Source organism: Callorhinchus milii, unplaced genomic scaffold (genome assembly GCF_018977255.1).
Source record: "Callorhinchus milii isolate IMCB2004 unplaced genomic scaffold, IMCB_Cmil_1.0 Scaffold6, whole genome shotgun sequence".
NCBI classification, from domain to species: Eukaryota; Metazoa; Chordata; class Chondrichthyes; order Chimaeriformes; family Callorhinchidae; genus Callorhinchus; species Callorhinchus milii.
In genome coordinates this window covers 179,927-198,377 of record NW_024704747.1, presented here as the reverse complement: position 1 = coordinate 198,377, position 18,451 = coordinate 179,927, and the positions used below count along the sequence as shown (strand labels likewise).

The 18,451-nt window shown below is 51.1% G+C and overlaps 1 protein-coding gene across 1 annotated transcript in view; it reads right to left on the bottom strand.

Annotated features, from left to right (window-relative positions):
- The window catches only part of pnkd (PNKD metallo-beta-lactamase domain containing), a 17,226-nt gene extending 12,126 nt beyond the window's left edge, over window positions 1–5,100 (bottom strand). Inside the window, exons 1-6 of the mRNA XM_042336169.1 lie at window positions 4,940–5,100; window positions 4,087–4,202; window positions 3,321–3,433; window positions 2,048–2,106; window positions 1,124–1,216; window positions 175–338 (exon numbers count right to left, since the gene is read on the bottom strand). Coding sequence (XP_042192103.1) covers window positions 175–338; window positions 1,124–1,216; window positions 2,048–2,106; window positions 3,321–3,433; window positions 4,087–4,202; window positions 4,940–5,079 — 685 coding nt within the window. The 5' untranslated portion in view covers window positions 5,080–5,100. The remainder of the gene's footprint in view (window positions 1–174; window positions 339–1,123; window positions 1,217–2,047; window positions 2,107–3,320; window positions 3,434–4,086; window positions 4,203–4,939) is intronic.
- Between the last annotated feature and the right edge of the window lie 13,351 nt (window positions 5,101–18,451).

Genomic DNA, 18,451 nt, shown 5'->3' with positions numbered 1-18,451 from the left:
AGCTTGTGCACCCCGGCGACGAACGAGTGTGAGCAGTGAATGTGTGACACTAGTGTGAAATTCCAGGACGAGTTGTTCTGTCCTGATGAAGACAGGAGGACATGGCGCGATGTGTGTGAGGCGCTGGGGGAGACCCGGTGCTGGTTATGGTGCTGGTGATGGGGCGGGACTTACCGCAGCCGGATAGGAAGATCAGGTCCCCGGAGAAGACGCACGCGGGGCCGTGGTGCGGGGAACCGTCCAGCACGTAGATCATGTGCCCAATGGTGTGCCCGGGGGTGGCCAGAGCCTGGAATCGCAGGTTCCCCACGTGGATGGTCTGTTTGTCGGCCAGCGGGCTGCCGCCAGAGAGAAAGAGAGATGGAGATCAGCTCACAGCAGCGGTGACAACAAGCTGACCCAGCTCCGCGGCTCCCCTGCACCAACACACCCCACGCACTCTCTCCCCCGGTTCTCAAAGGTAAGTGTGCTGTGGCTGTGCCAGCCAAGAGCAAGAAATATTACCGGAAATATTTCTTTGGGTGAGTGTTTGGTGAGCGAGAGGGAAGGCCAATGAGGGTGAAGGCACAGGAGTCCAGAGTAAGGTGGGGTGAGGCGGGGTGTGGGTGTTGGCGTTGACCCGCTGGCTATATTGAGAAGCGGGCGGGCTCGGTGACAGGCAGAAACCAGAGCGATGGGTTCAATGAATCACCTACAATACAATACTGGGTGGGGACATTGTCAGCAAATCCTGGGCAGCCAAAATAAAGCCGAAAACCAGCCATTCCCAACACAAGAGGCTCTTACACTCAGCCTGACACTAACCCCAACTCCAGGCCTGAGCCACCCCTCACCCTGTCCCACACACACACACACACACACTGTTTACACACACTTCTCTCGCACACATGCACAGTCCTCACACATCCGCACACTGCTCTCGCACACACACACTTCTCATACCCATACACACACAATACAAAATTACATTTGTAAAACGCTTTTCACGTTGGGAGGACGTCCCAAGGCGCTGAACTGTCAGGGATTAGGACCCAAGTGGGGGTGGGGGCGGGGGGCGGGATTGGGATCAGGGAGGGTGGAGAGCAGAGAGGGTCGTCTACACTCCTCACACACTCACACTCACTCTGTAAGGCCGGGGACGTTGTCTGTGGAGCTCCCATACACCCGGCAGCATTTGTAGATCTTTTTCAGCGCTTTGTTCCCACCACTGTGGTCCCTGTGGAGGCCAGAACACAGACGTAGAGGAGGGGGTTAATGACGGAGGGGTGGGGGGGAATAACGGAGGAGTGGGGGGGGGTGGGGGCAGTAGCGAAGGAGTGGGGGGGGGTGACAGAGGGGTGGGGAGGATAACAAAGGAATGGGGGGGTGGCAGAGGGGTGGGGCAGTAATTGAGGAGGGGGGGTGTCAGAGGGGTGGGGTCAGTAACGGAGGGGTATGTGGTGGAGGAGGGGTGAGGGCGAGGCAGTGGGGTCAGAGGGAGGGAGTCTCAGGTTAGATGTGTAAAATGTGAAGATCACACAGAATTGTGGTAAATTCTTAAATTCTGTCTTAATTTACCTGCCAGCTCCTCCGTGGAGCTGTGGTAAACGGCCTCCATGTTGAGGTGGGATGCACGAATTTCCCACATTGCTGTGTGAGTTTCACATTAACAATAACTTACATTTACCCAGCGCTCCTCACGCAGGGTAACGTCTCAGAGCTGGACAGTGGCGGAGCACGACAGCGAGCCGGGGGGGAGGGGGAGGTGACCGTAACCATGGTCGAAGAGGAAGGTCTACAGGAGCGACTTGAAGGTGGGGAAGGCGGGGGCAAGGCGGACAGACTGGGGGAAGAGAGGTTTGGGGCGTAGTGGCTGAAAGCACGTCCACCAATGGTGGAACGGAGGGCATGAGGGACATGCAGGAGGCTGGAGCCAGTTGGGCAGAGGCAGGGGTAGTGGAGTGAGCAGGTCGGAGAGTTCGAGCCCCCTCATTATGAACCTCAATTGCGGTGGAATTGCGGACCTCAGAGTCCTCTGGAGAAATGAGGCCACAATGATCTCACTCACCAGTGCTTGTGTGTGGTGAGGATAGCTTCCAGAGACACGCCTTCCTGTTCAAGACAAGTCTGAAAAAACATCAGCACATCAGTGACAGCTACAGCACTCCAGCCCAGCCCCTCGCACAGGATACATTGCTCTTACAGACCCTGAAGCATTACACAACTGTGAAAGTACAGCTCCCTCTACACTGTGCGTCCACACTCCAGGTCAGGGTTAGAGACACAGTAATGCTCCCTGGTCATCGGTTGTGTGTGTGTGTGTGTCTCGCTCTGCAAAAGAGAATGACACACATTTTCCTCCAATGCTCATCATTGCCGGAGGCAGGACTGAGCTATGAACTCTCACTGTGCAGCGAATCCCAAACAAAAGACCATACAGTACAGTACATGGCTGGTCAGTTTCACTGTGTGGAGGGATTTGGCAGGAAGCTGAGCTGTTTACTTTATCACAGTGATGTTATGGGAGCCTCATTCCCTGTCCCTGGAGGATGCAGTCATTTCCTCCTCACATTACACTGATTGCTCATCCTTACCACAATCCACTGAGACAACACAATACAGAATTACACTTGTACAGCGGCTTCCACATTGAGAGGACCTGTGGATGGGGGGGGGGTGGCAGGGTGTTACATCTGTGTGTGTACGGAGGGGGGGTGAGGGCAGTGCGTCAGTGAGGGAGGAGCAGTGCATCAGTGAGGGGGTGCAATGTGTCAGTGAGGGGGGGTAGTGCGTCAGTGAGGGGGCAGTGCGTCAGTGGGGGTGGGGGGCAATGTGTCAGTGAGGGGGGCAATGTGTCAGTGAGGGGGGTAGTGCGTCAGTGAGGGGGGCAGTGCATCAGTGAGGGGGGGGCAATGTGTCAGTGAGGGGGGGGTAGTGCGTCAGTGAGGGGGCAGTGCATCAGTGAGGGGGGGCAATGTGTCAGTGAGGGGGGGTAGTGTGTCAGTGAGGGGGGCAATGTGTCAGTGAGGGGGGGCAATGTGTCAGTGAGGGGGGGTAGTGCGTCAGTGAGGGGGGGGTAGTGCGTCAGTGAGGGGGCAGTGCATCAGTGAGGGGGGGCAATGTGTCAGTGAGGGGGGTAGTGTGTCAGTGAGGGGGGGCAATGTGTCAGTGAGGGGGGCAATGTGTCAGTGAGGGGGGCAGTGCATCAGTGAGGGGGGGCAATGTGTTAGTGAGGGGGGCAATGCATCAGTGAGGGGGACAGTGTTTTACGGGGGGGGGGGAGGGAGCAGCCTGTTACCTGTGTGTCTGTGGGGGGGGGGGGGGCAGGGGAGCTGCATTACCTGAATGCTGAGAGGATCAGACGGGTCGATGGCGACTGCCAGCCTGGAGGCGGTGTCGATGACCAGATAGCTGTAATTGTCGGACAGGATGGGAACCGGGAGGATTTTCACGCCTGAAAGGCAGAGAGAGACAGACCCTCAGCTCCCACCCCACTCGCTGCACAGCAAATTACACTGAACCCCGTGATAACACCGGGTTCACATCCGGTAACTCGCGCACAACCAACCGCAAAGGGGCGAGTGAGCTCCACCGCGCCTTCAGCTCCCCCCTCGACTCTCTACCCCCTCCTCGCTCCCTCCCTTCCCTCACCCTGACCATTCCCCCCTCCTCGCTCCCTCCCCTCCCCTCACTCTGACCATTTCCCCCCCCAATGCTCGGGTCCCGACCCAACCGTCCAGCGCCTCGGGATGTCCTCCCGACGTGAAAGTGCGCTCTATAAATGGAATCTTGTTGTTGTTGTTGTTGTTGTCGTCGTTGTGTTGTAGAAGCAGCTGAATGTGACCCCACAGCACAGGCGCACAGTGGGGCGAACAACAACAACAAATCACATTTGCGCGCCGCGTCTTTCACACCGGGGGGGGGGGGGGGGCGGCGCCCCGGGGCCGCCTTCTCGCTGTCGGGTACCACGATTCAAGCAAAGCAGCCGCCCCCCCCTCCTACCCCCCCTCCTCCCCCCCTCCTGCGCCCCCCTCCTACCCCCCCATCCTCCTGCCCCCCTCCTACCCCCACTCCTGCCCCCCCCCCTCCCGCCCGAGGGGAACTCACCGTTGATCACTGTGGGGTTGACCACGGAATGGCCGGAGGGGTAGCACTCGCGAGCCTTCCTCAGCTGCTTCTTGTGGAAAATGTACCCCAGTTTGGTCCTCGTGTACAGTGTGTACCTGAAACCACAGCCCCGTCACAGGGCAGGAAGTCAACCACCGAGAGGAGAGGCTCAGCCTCTCCCTCCCACCCCCACCCCTCCCGGTGAGGAGGCTCAGCCTCTCCCTCCCACCCCACCCCACCCCTCCCGGTGAGGAGGCTCAGCCTCTCCCTCCCTCCCCACCCCTCCCGGTGAGGAGGCTCAGCCTCTCCCTCCCACCCACCCCTCCCGGTGAGGAGGCTCTGTGGGTTCGAGCCTCGCGGGGCTGCGACCCCACGGTCTCTCGGCTGATGTTTCAGGGCAATGCCGGCGGGGGGGGGAGGGGGGATTACCGGGGGGAGGGGGGGGGGGGATTACCGGGGGCGGAACGTTAAGCCGAGCCCCCCCCTCCCCCCCCCCGGGCTGTGCCCGGTTCGGGCGGACGTTAAAGATCTCTCGCGACTCGGGAGTGGGGAAAGCGATCCCCGAGTTCCTCTGTCCCGGTGTTTCCGGGGCGACGATCCCCAGAATAACGGCCCTTCACCTCGTGGCTGTGATACCCCACAACACACACCACACGGACAGCAAAACCACGTGAAGCACTCGGGGACGTCTGGACGACGAGTCACAGGTTCACATGTGGGTTAGTGTTGTTGTTGTTGTTGTCGCTGTCCCCCAGTGACGGCAGTAACGGCAGTGCCCTCAGTTAGTGCCGTCGGGGGGTCGGTGTCGGGGCCTCTCACCCTAACCCTCACCCCGGGAGCAGCGGACACTCACGCGATCCTGAAGAGCGGCCTCTCGGTCCGCGCCATCAGACGGGCGGCGGTGGCGGACGAAGCGCGGAGGCGGCGGCACAACAACAGGAGGAGCAGCGCCGAGAGCGCCGCCAGCGCCAGGCCCAGGCCTAGGCCCAGCATCACTGCGCAGGCGCGGCCCCAGGGAGCGTCTCTCACCCTCTCCTCTCCCCAGGGAGCGTCTCTCACCCTCTCCTCTCCACAGGGAGCGTCTCTCACCCTCTCCCCCCCCCACAGGGAGCGTCTCTCACCCTCTCCCCCCCCCACAGGGAGCGTCTCTCACCCTCTCCTCTCCCCCCAGGGAGCGTCTCTCACCCTCCCCCACAGGGAGCGTCTCTCACCCTCTCCCCCCCCCCCACAGGGAGCGTCTCTCACCCTCTCCCCCCCCCTCACTGACACCATGGTGGGGGGGGGAGAGCCCCATCACTGACACCATGGTGGGGGGGGGAGAGCCCCATCACTGACACCATGGTGGGGGGGGGAGAGCCCCATCACTGACACCATGGGGGGGGGGGGAGAGGGGGGGAGAGCCCCATCACTGAGGGGACCCGGGTTCGATCCCCGGGCAGAGCGGAACCTAAAGTGAGTGTCTACGCCACTCGCCTGTTTGCTCAGCAATAAATAGGGACCTGGTTGTTTGTCGACTGACGGATCACTTTCCAGGGGTAATAATCACTCAAAAAAAAGTGGTCCCTCAGTCCACGACTGTCTGTGGGTCACGGCTGTGCACGATTGGCACTTGCGTTTCACCCACAAAATACGGTCAACATATCCTTACAGTCTTACAATATATCCTGCGAAGCACTGTGAGACATCTCAACAACGTGGTAAGGCGCCATATCAAATGCAAGGAGATCATGAGCTGTGAGCTTTCATATCCATGAAACAGTCTTGCTTAATTAGATGGTGTGGCAGGCTAAGACCAGGTGGAATCTCAGTCTCAGATGTGGTGGATAACAAACTGGGTGACCCCACTTGTGAGAGAGAGCATCTCGCACACTGAAAGGCTCCATACAAATGACATTTGTATGGAGCCTTTCACGTGGGGAGGATGTTCTAAGGTGTTGAAACCCTTGCAAGTTACCCTCAGAGCCTCCTAGTGACCCTCAGGGGTGTCAGATGCCCTTGTCCTGAGCCAGAGCTCAGCGCTGATCTAAATCAAATGCCCGTGCCTGACAGCAGGTCAAACAATCAGACTGCTGTTTGCACAAGGTGAGGACACATTCCAGGGACTCGGCTGTATTTTCAGGGTGGTGAGGTGAGAGGACAGTGGTGTATGTTCATCTGGGTGTATATTTGCATTGCGTGATTAGAGAGGTGCGTGCAGGTGGGAAGGGTGATATTTAGTGGTGAGAACTGATCTGACGGGTGGGCTAGTTGTTCAGGATATGATCACAATGAAGTAAGGAAGCAAGTCAGGAACCTCGGGGTCTTGTTTGACCCTCAACTGTCGTTTCTCCCCCACATTCAAGCCATGACCCGCTCTGCCTTCCCTCACCTCCATAACATCGCCCGACTCGGCCACTGCCTCACCCCTCAGGCGCTGAAACTCTTGTTCATGCCTTCATCACCTCCAGGCTCCACTATGCAAACTCCCTACTTGTCAGCCTTCCCAAATCCTCCCTCCACAGCTGAAGATAATCCAGAACTCTGCAGCCCGTGTCCTCTCTCGCACCAAACTCCGTGACCCCATTTCCCCCATTCTCGCCCGACTCCATTGGAGTCCTGTAGCTCAGTGGTTAGAGCACTCTCTTTGCAAGTGAGAGACCTGAGTTCAATTCCAGGCAGAGGGCGAAACCTCGGGCAAGTTTCCTTACTCCACACAGAGCCTAATAATAATCCCTCCAAAACAAAACAATAATAAATTGGTCATTTTTAATCTACGACTGTTTGTGGGACATTGCTGTGCGCAATTGGCTGCCGCGTTCGCCCACAAATATACAGTCAATTCACTTTACAGTGTGTTCTGTGAAGCGCTTTGGGATGTCCTCCCGACGTGAAAAGCGCTATATCAAATGCAAGGATTATTATTATTATTATTGGCTCCCTATCCTTCAGAGGATCCAGTTCAAGATCCTGGTCCTCACCTACAAAGCCCTCCATGGCCTCGCCCCACCCTATCTCTGTGACCTCCTAACCCCCTACCAACCTGCCCGCTCCCTCTGTTCAGCCGGCTCTGGCTGCTCCACGTCCCCCAACCCACCCACCCCACCGTTGGCGGAAGAGCCTTCAGTCACTCTGTTCCCAACCTCTGGAATTCCATCCCCCAATCACTCCGCCTCGCCCCCTCCTTGGCCTCCTTCAGGTCCCGCCTCAAGACCCTCCTCTTCGACCATGCCATCAGTCACTCCCCTTCCCCTCTCCTCCCTTACCCCCCCCGACCCCAGCTCGGACAGAAATGCTGTACACTGTCCAGTGCCTTGGGATGTCCTCTTGACATGAAAGGCACTATACAAATGTAATCTTGTTGTTGCTGCTGCTCCTAATTCTTATGTTCTTATGTAATGTGATGCAGGCTGGAGTCGTGGGTTACAGGCAGTGTTCAGCTCTGGGCTCTGTGGTTACACTCTCTCTCAGTCTTGTGCTCTAACAAACAGCGTCCAACAAACAGCTCTGCAAGCCTCCTACATTCACAGTTGCTTCCTGATCCACGTCCCCCACCCAGCCCACCCCACCATCAGTGGTTGGGCCTTCAGCCTCTCTGCCCCTACCCTTTGGAACTCCATCTCACAGTCCCTTCGCCTTGCTCCCTTACTTGCCTCCGTTCAAGCATGTCTCAAGACCCTCCTCTTTGACCGTGCCTTCGGTCACCCACATATCCCTACCCTCCGTGCCCTCCACCTCTCCTGATCCCAACCTCCAGCTTGAGTCCAAATCCCTGACTGTCCAGCACCTTGGGATGTCCTGCCGTGAAAGGCTCTATACAAATGTGATTTATTGTTGTTATGATTCTTCCCACTCAGCTCCCATTAACCCTGCAAGCCAAAGCCCTAATGGGTAGGGTGGTCCTAGCTAAGCAAGCAGCAGGAAGCCATGGGAGGTTTTCACTTTAATAACGATGATCCATCTTCCGATCCAGGGAACATAATTTCACGTTTCAAAGCACCTCTCGGGAAACTGCTAACAAATGTCATTTTTTTGTAGGGAAACACAGCAGCCATTTTGCACACGCAGCACAGCCTCACCTTGCTGGGTAGGGAACCTCCACAAAGTCAGCACCCTGGCATCACAGCAAGGCTTTATCAGCCTCTTTATAGGTCAGGCAGCCTCCTGAGTAATCCTGAGATAAGGTTTTGTATTTACATCAATAGGAGGGTTTGGCACAAGCAGAAAGACCTGAGGTCCAACTCCCACTGGGTGAGCGGGGGGAGTGGGGGGTTCACATCTAGCCAGGCTCGGGGAGCAAGTGAAAATATCATAGAATTATAAAGCACAGAAGGAGGCCATTCGGCCCATTGTGTCTGTGCCGGCTCTTTAAAAAGAGCTATTCGATTCAACCCACTCCCCGGCTCTCTCCCCATAGCCCTGCAAACTTGTCCTCCCCAAATTATTATCTACTTCTCTCTTAAAAGCTGTTATCGAATCCTTGCATTTGATATAACGCCTCATTGCTTTGTTCAGTTAGACTTTATTGTAAAGAATTGACTGTGTATTTTTTGGGCGAAACGTCAAAGGCAAGAAGTCTTGTGGGCAGGAAGTCAAATAAATAGAACAATACTTCCATTTAATCCAGCGCCTGTGTCAAAAGTCTCAAAGTCCTTCACAGGAATTACTGTAAGCGCGATGACTGTTTTTGTAGGCAAATGCAGCAGCAAATTTGCACACAGCAAGGTCCCACCAACAGCCAGGAAGTGAATGACTAATTTATCTGGTGGATTGTTAGCAGAGACATCAGGAGAAACTCCCTGCTCTGTGACAATAGTGCCACGCCATCTATCCAGCTGGACAGGCAGGCTGGATGTCAGGTTAACTAACGTCTCGGTCACTTATAAACGATATAATAAATGTTGGAAAGCAGGCTGCGGGATGGGGATGGGGGGTTACTTTCCATTCTGATTCAGTCACCACAGCAGTTCTTTCCCCCAAACAGATCACTGGCATATTTGGCTGTGGTGACAGATGTCTGTATTCAGGGTGTTGCCTTCAAACCGGTATCTAGCAGAGCCTCTGCTGCACATGGGAACTAATCCCACGCCATCTTTCAGCAGCTGAAAGTTTTCAGAGGTTCTCCCATGGCAGGTCAGTGAGAGTCAGACTGTAGAGCTGAAATGGGATCAATATAAGATGGGTTCTCTTGGGTCTCCAAAGACTAACTGAAAATATTCACCGAATTGAAAGTGACAGTAATAATAATCATCCATACATTTGATACAGCGCCTTATCACATCTTCACAGTGTGTGAAAGTGCTTCACAGGATTCACTGTAAAGTGTAATGACTGTATGTTTTGTGAGCAAATGTGGCCGCCAATTTATGCAAATAGCAACGTCCCGCAAACAGCCATGAAGTAATCAACCAATTTTATTTGGGGGATTGTCAGGCAGGACACCAGCACAGGAACAGGTCGTTCAGCCCAACCTCTTAGTCTCACTCTCCTGCTCGCTTCCCCCACTCCCCTCTGCTTCCACCCCCAACTCATCAGCACTGTGAAGCACTTTGAGACATTCTTCTGATATGAAAGATGCTGTATAAATATCAGTTGGATTGTATTTCTCCTTTTCAAGCCTCTAATTCCCTTGTAAAAGGATTGATGGACTCTGGCTCAACTCCAGTTGTTGCAGAGAATCCTCATTCCAACAATGTTGCTGAGGATGGGTTAGAGAACCATTACATTATTATTATTAGTTCATTAGGTACACAAGCAGATAGGGACCTCTACCACAATTGCCTTCAAACATTCAGACTCCTTCACAACCTGTGGGGCCTGGATAGAGTCAGGTTTCAGATATTCTACTGTTGCGCAAATTCTCAATACAGTCTCATTTGTGTCTGTGCTGGTGCTAGCTCCCCCATTCGAGTGAACTCTCTCATCCAATTTCTTGCTCTTTCCCCATCATGTAATTCCAAATTAAGCCTGGATTTAAGAATTTAAGATAAATGGTCTTAAAGGACTGGCTGCTCTCAATGGGAAGGCTATGTGGGTTTAGCTGTTTAGCTCCAGCAGTTACCCCAATGCACACTCTGGGGTCTCCAATCCTTGGCTCCTACCAATCTGTGCCTAATAATCTCTGGGATTGGCTAAGCAGGATGCATTCCCCCAGGGATTCCATTCCATCCACAAGGAAATTTCCATATATGGGTGGAAAACCTGGAACTCAGTCAGGTTTGGACACTCTGAAACTAGATGATGGGTTTCCGCATTTCTCACCAAAAACAAGTACATGATTCCCTCCCATATATTCAGCCAATGAATAGCATCTTGTTCAACATCTGCCATCTCTCTTTTTGCACAACACTTGCACAACATGTGGTTTTCACTTTTTGGAACACATTTGATGTGTTTTTTTTCTTCCTCTTGTTATATATCACAGGTTAGAGACATAGTATTCAAGAGCCAGAGTAAAGCTCCCTCTACACTGTGCGTCCATCCACACTCCCAGGTCAGGGTTAGAGACACAGTAAAGCTCCTCTACACTGTGTGTCCACACTCCCAGGTCAGGGTTAGAGACACAGTAAAGCTCCTCTACACTGTGCGTCCACACTCCCAGGTCAGGGTTAGAGACACAGTAAAGCTCCCTACACTGTGTGTCCACACTCCCAGGTCAGGGTTAGAGACACAGTAAAGCTCTACACTGTGTGTCCACACTCCCAGGTCAGGGTTAGAGACACAGTAAAGCTCACACTGTGTGTCCACACTCCCAGGTCAGGGTTAGAGACACAGTAAAGCTCTACACTGTGTGTCCACACTCCCAGGTCAGGGTTAGAGACACAGTAAAGCTCTACACTGTGTGTCCACACTCCCAGGTCAGGGTTAGAGACACAGTAAAGCTCTACACTGTGTGTCCACACTCCCAGGTCAGGGTTAGAGACACAGTAAAGCTCTACACTGTGTGTCCACACTCCCAGGTCAGGGTTAGAGACACAGTAAAGCTCTACACTGTGTCCACACTCCCAGGTCAGGGTTAGAGACACAGTAAAGCTCTACACTGTGTGTCCACACTCCCAGGTCAGGGTTAGAGACACAGTAAAGCTCTACACTGTGTGTCCACACTCCCAGGTCAGGGTTAGAGACACAGTAAAGCTCTACACTGTGTGTCCACACTCCCAGGTCAGGGTTAGAGACACAGTAAAGCTCCATCTTCACATTCTTTTAACATCCGCTTTAACTCTCCCAGTGACAGATTCACTGACCAATGAAAATAATCACTCACTATTTATCATTCCAAAACATTTCTCCTGAACTCTGCCTTTGTTTTTGTTGATCTGTATTTGATGCCCTCCAGTTACTGACTTATGAATCAGTAGAAATACTTTCTATTTGATTACAAAGCAGACAGGTTTGGTTTGTCCATCCACCTCATTGCTGGCTATGGGACACTGCTGGCCCAGATAAGCTTCTACGCTTAACTGTGCGATAAAGCAAATGTCAGTAACTAACTTTGGGACGCCCTTCTTACATGTTGTTTGTGCTGCTGACATTACTCTGAGTTGTCAGCCTGGCTCAGCCAGTAGCATTCTCATCTGAGTCAGAAAGTTATTGTTTCAAGCCCCAGTTCAGCACTTTGAGCTCAGTGCAGCTGATACTCCAACTCATAACTGGGGAGATCTGCATCCTTCGGATGGGACGTTAAACTAAGAATCTGCCGGTGCCAGTTTAGGAAACTGTTAAGGAGTTTTTCCCGGTGTTCTGACCAACAATCCCTCAGATTAAATTGGTCATTCACTTCATGGCTGTTTGTGGGAGAGACATTGCTGTGTATAAATGATCTGTCAAAATACAGTCCTACACTTTAGAGTAAAGGCCCTATTTCAAAAGCAAGGATCATTCATCATTTATTAGCTGTTGTGTCTCTGTGTTGCCTATGATGGCACAGGGCTTGATATTCTCAGCTGCTATGGTAATATTCCACAGGATCCTGTTCCACATGTTAACCAAATGAGCTAAATGCCAGCTTTGCATAAACCTCCAGCACAAACGCAATAGTGGTTTTCCATGTCCCATTTGCAAGGACAAGCAGACGGCTGCACCCAAGACAAGGCATTTGATGACAAGGTGAATATTGATACCCATAGTTTCCAGGATTGGTTACACGTTAACCCTGTTTGCTCATCTGACCTCCAGGCCCACGGGGTGTGCTTGTCAACAGATAGACTAAATCCATATGATTATATTAACAGGTATGAGGAAAGAGCAGGGAATGGAGTAGAGAGCTCCAGTGGGGGAGCGAGCCCCAGCACAGACACGTTGGGGAGAGAGAGAGAGAGAGAGAGCAGGGGATGGGGTTAGAGTAGAGAGCTCCAGTGGGGGAGCGATATATATATTAACTATTATAAATTCATTGTTATATATGTATTAACTATTAACACAGGGAGGTGTGATTCAGGTAAGCAGCTCCCACCCATCTGTTTAGGAAACAGATTTGAGGTTTGGGCTGTGCCTCACCTCTATTGGTGAATAATAAGATCCTGCAAATACAACCCGTTTGTACTGGCAACTCTCCCCTGTTTACCTTTGAAGATTGAAGAGCATGAGAAAGTCAAACAGTAAGTGACTGCAGCACTAAGCCCTTTCTCCCGGAGACTATTTAATCATTACCACCCATGGCTCAGCAATGATCTCCTGCCCACTCGTGGCTATTATATTCAAGATGTTATTCCACATACCGTGCTGATAAGGGTGAAGGGCACTCTGGTCATTTGTGCTTCAAGGACAGCAAGGTCCCAATACAATTTAAGCTTGTGATGTGCAAGAACTGAATCCAAACACTTCTCCTTCATGGCTCTAAGCATCTGGGAATGCGGCAACAACGCCTTGCGAAATCCTCCCAACACAAAAGGCGCAATAAAAGAGCTTCCTTCTGCCCTTCCTCAACTAAGCCTTCAAGCAGAACCTTCTATTCCGTTCTCCCTCATGTACCTCTGCAGCTTCCCTTTAAATACATCTTTGCTATTTGCCTCAACAGTTCCTTGTGGCAGCATGTTCCACATTCCAACTTCTCATTCAACTTTCTTCCAAGTTCCCTATTTGATCTATTTGTGACTATTATATACTGATGGCCCCTGTTTTTGGTCTCCCCTACAAGTGGAAACATCTTCCCTATGTCAACCCTATCAAAACCTTTCATCATTTTAAAGACCTCTATCACGTCACCCCTTACCCTCCTCTTTTCAAGAGAAAAGAGCCCAAGTATGTTCAGCATTTCCAGATAGGTATTGCCTCTCAATTCTGGGATCATCCTTATGAATCTCCTTCGCATCCTCTCCAGTGCCTCTATCCCTCTAGAAATGAACCCCAATGCCTGGTTTGCTTTTTTATGGCCTTATTAACCAGCATAAGCAGCTGGTGTTGAGTAAATCTGGTACGTGGCATTGATCTTAGGCCCTGAGAACATAAGGTGGCGGGCACGTCACAAACTGTCCGGTAAAGCTCCTCCCAATACCCTGAAGGCAGATGGCTGTCAGATAGCTGATGTGCAAATTCTATGGGTTGAGGCGACAGTGGCTGGAACGTGTGACTTGGAGTCTGAGTTTGTGAACATACATTCATATATCTAGGGCTTGGAATCCACCGCAGGTATGCAGAGGGGTAAGCAATTGCTGCTCAAGCTCTGTCCTGCTAACTGGTGGAACCATCGCTCAATGGGTAGGGTTATATGTCCAATCTCTGGGCAGGAAAATGGTGGCAATGCTCTCACACAGTTCATGCTGAGCTGTACTGCTCACCAGAAGCTCACTTGGAGTTCTAATACCAGCCATCCACCTTGTGAGGTCTCATACCTGTGGTTGCTGGGTGAAAGATCATGAACCAATGACTATCCTCCTTGAGTGGGAGCAAGTAAGGTGAATTCCTGGCAATGGAATGTGGGAATCGAGCCCCCACCCTCTGTGACAGTCTCAAGTGCGGTTCCTGAGCCAGGAGGGGCCGCAGTATTCCAGGGCACTCACTACTGATGGCAGCACAGCCCGGCCTGGCTCATCGGCAGGACCTGGAAGGGCCGATCAGTCATTGGGGGCAGGGAATCCACCCCTCAGCTCCTGGTAATCCTGCAGCCAAAGCCCTAATGGTGAGGGTGGTCCTAGCTGGACAAGCAGCAGGAAGCTTTCCAGGCATTGCTCTCAATGGTAAGCTATTGGGCTTTAGCTGATTAAACTCAAGCAGTATCTAATAATCTCCTGAATTAAGTAAGCAGGGTGCCTCCCTTGCCACCTCTTCAGACCTTTCTCTTCAACCATCACCTCCCTTTCTTCCCCAGCTTGGCGTCAAGCTCTGCCACTGTTAAATGCTCTGAGATGCTACCCATGTGAAGGGCGCTGTGTGAATGTAAGTTGTTGCTGTTGAATGATTAACATTGCCCTCTTGTGGTTTGGATAGAAAGGGATCTAAATGGCACATCTAATACTGTAATACTCAGGGCATTTGTCAATGCATTTTAATGAAGAACAAAATAAAAGAACAGGGTGAAAGATCTGAGAATGAGATCAGAATAAAGAGCTCCAGGGAGGAATGAGCATTAGCACAGACAAGGTGAGGAAAGAGCAGCTAATGAGATTAAGAGCATCAACACAGACACGATGGGGAAAGAACAGGGGAATGTTTCCCCCACAAAATTTAGTCAATTCAAATGCAAGGATTATTATTATTATTAATTCACTTTACAGTCTATTTTGTGAAGCACTTTGCGACATCTCGAAGAAGTGATAAGGTCCTATATCAAATGCGAGGATTATTAATGGGTTTAGACATCTTCAGTGGGAGATTGAGCACCAGTACATATATGACGGTCTATATTGTAAATGTTTCAGGATTGTGTGACCAATTAGTAAATTGTATTTTCGACGCTCAGTTCTGCTGTGTCTCTACCTTCATAATCTCTACAGGAAGAAACCTTGTGACAGTGCAGCCCTGCTTCATGTAATTGAAGGAATCCTTACAAAAACCTGCATTAATATAGCGCTCTTCACGTAGGCTGTTTCAGGGCACTTTGCAGGGACAGGGTTAGACACAGCGCAGCGAAGAGGGGAGGTGGCTGTAAGTGCGGGCCAAGAGGTAGATTTTTGAGGCGAGACTTGGTTTCAGACAAAGAGGGGATGGGATAATTGATCTTTTGCTATTGATCTTTTGATACAATTCGGCTTGCTGTTGTATCAAAAGATCAATAACAAGCCAAAATGGGGTAATCCTCCACTGTATAAATCATTGGTGAAACCAGTTCTGGTCGTCGCAGAACAAAAAGGATATTGGAGAAATTGTGAAGATACGGAGGAGGGCAACCTAAATGATTGAGGGAATGGAAGGACAACAATAACAAAATTACACGTGTAAAGCGCTTTTCACGTCAGGAGGACGTCGCAAGGCACTGGACAGACAGAGTTTCGGACCCGAGCTGGGGATTGGGGGAGGGTGGATGGCAAGGAGATCGAAAGTATAGTTGAAGAGGAGAGTCTTGAGATGGGTCTTGAAGGAGGCAATGGAGGGGGGAGATTGGAGAGATAGTGAGGTGCTAGACCGTGAAGATTATTGTAGGTGAGCGTGAGGACCTTGATCCGCTGGGAGCCAGACAAGGCCTGGGTAATAGGTGGTGGAATTTGGGATAAATTGGAGTTTAGTTGTAGGAAATTGCGGTTCATTCAGCCCTTGACAGCAAGCAGAAAATCAATGAACCTGGAGTCAAAAGTAGAAGAGGAAAATTAGATTTGATAATAATCCTTGCATTTGGCGTTGCGCCTTTTTCGTCAGGAGGATGTCCCAAAGCGCTTTGCAGGATATACATGGCAGCCAATTTGTACACAGCAATGTCCCACAGACAGCCTTAAAACAGCTCTCCGAGACCCTACCCATCTGAAGGGCGCTATATAAATGCAAATTGGTTGATGCTAATTTTATTTGGGGGATTGTTGACCAGGACACCGGGAGAAACTCCCTTTTCAAATAGTGCTATGGGATCTTTAAGGTCCACCTGAACATGTAGATGGGACCTCAGTTTAAAATCTCATCCGAATGGTGGCATTTCTGACAATGTAACACACCCTGAGCACTGCATTGGAGTGTCATCTTAGAGACGATGTGAGTTCAAGTCCCGATGTGGTGCTTAAACCTACAACCTTTCGACTCAGAGGCGAGAATGCTACCACTGAGCCAGGCTGATACACTTGCACATAACATGCAAAGTTAGTCCTTTGCCTGCAATCTGAAGTGTTACCTAACAGGAAACCAAAAAAAGTGTGTTGTTTTGTCTGTTCATGTAAGGTAAGCAGGCTGGGGATATCTCACAGTGAGCCATTGAGGCCACAAACTCAGCCAGCACTGCTCCCTCACAACAACAACAACAAGATTTCACTTGTATAGCGGCTTTCACGTTGGGAGGACGTCCCAAGGCGCTGGACAGTGTACAGCATTTTACAACAACAACCGGCACTTATATGGGACGTCCTCTCGATGTGAAAGGCCGGCAATGTGGCGGAGGTAGAGGAAGGCAGTCCTGGTCGGGGACTGGATGTGGGGAAGGAAGGACAGCTGGGGGTCGAACCGGACATCTCCTGGACCGCATCAGCAGTGCCCTGGAATCCTGCGGACCCGCCTGGCTCACGAACCAGACATCATTTCACTACTTTTGCGTCTTTCTGATTTCACTTTGAATATCCTAACTCTGATTTTAAGGTGGTGTCCCCTTGTTTTGGATCCCTCATCAAGAGGGAAGTATCGTCCACGACCTAACTTGTCAATTCTCTTGATTATTTATACAGAATGTTATCAAACAGTCCACCATATACCGTTGTGTAGGGCAGCTGTTTCAGGAAGCACATCAGTGTATTTAGAGGAAATTTGATGAGGGAGAGCAGCAATAATTTGCTTTTATATAGTGTCCATCACATGGAGTAGCATCTCAGAGTGCTGCAGAAAATAGAGGGCTATGGCCGAGGATCTTAGGAGGGGTAGAGACTCATGTGAAAGGTAAACGCCGGCACAGATCAAATGGTCAAATGTTGGTTGAATGGCCTGTCTCTGTGCTGTAGCATTTTATGTAATTCTATGTAATTGCATGGCACTTGTTCTTATTCATTAGATCCACTTTTTCTGTCATCAATACATTACTGTTTCTTGTAGTTCCTCACTTCTAACTCACTGCAAGACATCAGGAATAACAGAACAAATGTGAACAGTTTCACAGAGAGAACCCCTAAATCTAGTCTTAATCTGGAATTTTATAATCGAGGCTCGACTATGCAAACTCACTGATTGTCGGCCTCCCCAACTCCTCCCTCCACAGGCTGCCGATCATCCAGGACTCTGCAGCCCGTGTCCTTTCCCACACTAAGCTCCGCGACACTATCACCCCCATCCTCTCCCGACTCCACGGGCTTCCCATCGCACAGAGGATACAGTTCAAGATCCTGGTGCTCACCTTCAAAGCCCTCCACGGTCTTGCTTCCCTCTACGTCTCTGTCCTCCTAACCCCCTACCATCTTGCTCGCGCCCTCTGCTCAGCGGACTCCGGCCTGCTTTATGTCCCCCACCTCGCTCTCCCCACTATCGGCGGGTGGGCCTTCAGCCACTCTGCCCCCACCCTCTGGAACTCCATCCCGCAGTTCCTCTGACTCGCCGCCTTCCTCGCCACCTTCAAGACCCACCTCAAGACCCTCCTCTTCAACCGTGCTTTCGACCTCCCTGCCCATCCCCTCCCCCACCCCGACCCTCAACTCAGGTCCGTAACTCTGTCTGTCCAGCGCTTTGGGAAGTCCTCCCGACGTGAAAGGCGCTTTACACATGTAATTTTGTTGTTGTTGTTGGAAGCTGGATCCTTTTCAGGAAGTGACTTCCAAATTGGGTGTGAAATTCAGAATTTTCTAAAATTCTGCCAAATGTTACGCTTTAAGCAATGGTCTTCAGGCTAAGGCTGTGAAACATTTTGGGTGGGACATCCGTTTCTACAGTTTCCCCAGGTCTAAATCATCTCTAACATGTGCTGTTCATTAAAGCTAGACAACAAGCTAGTCACTAGAGTTTACAAACAACCAGTGCTATAGCCTGTGTGTCAGCTCCGATATCAGGTATCTGTGTAAAGGAAACCTTCTTGACGCCATTGGCAGTAAACTTCCTAGATTTAATTTGGCAATTCTATTGAAATTGTGATGAAATATCATTGCGTAATCCAAAAGACAAAATGTTTCCGATAAATAGGATGGCTTTGTTATTTTGGCAGCATTGTCAATGCAATTACCGACATCTTTCATCAAATATGACCAATTTGTTTCGGTCAGCTTTGGTCCGACACATTCAACAACGATGAGCAATTTACATAGTGCCCTTCATGCAGGGCAGCATCTCGGAGAGCTTC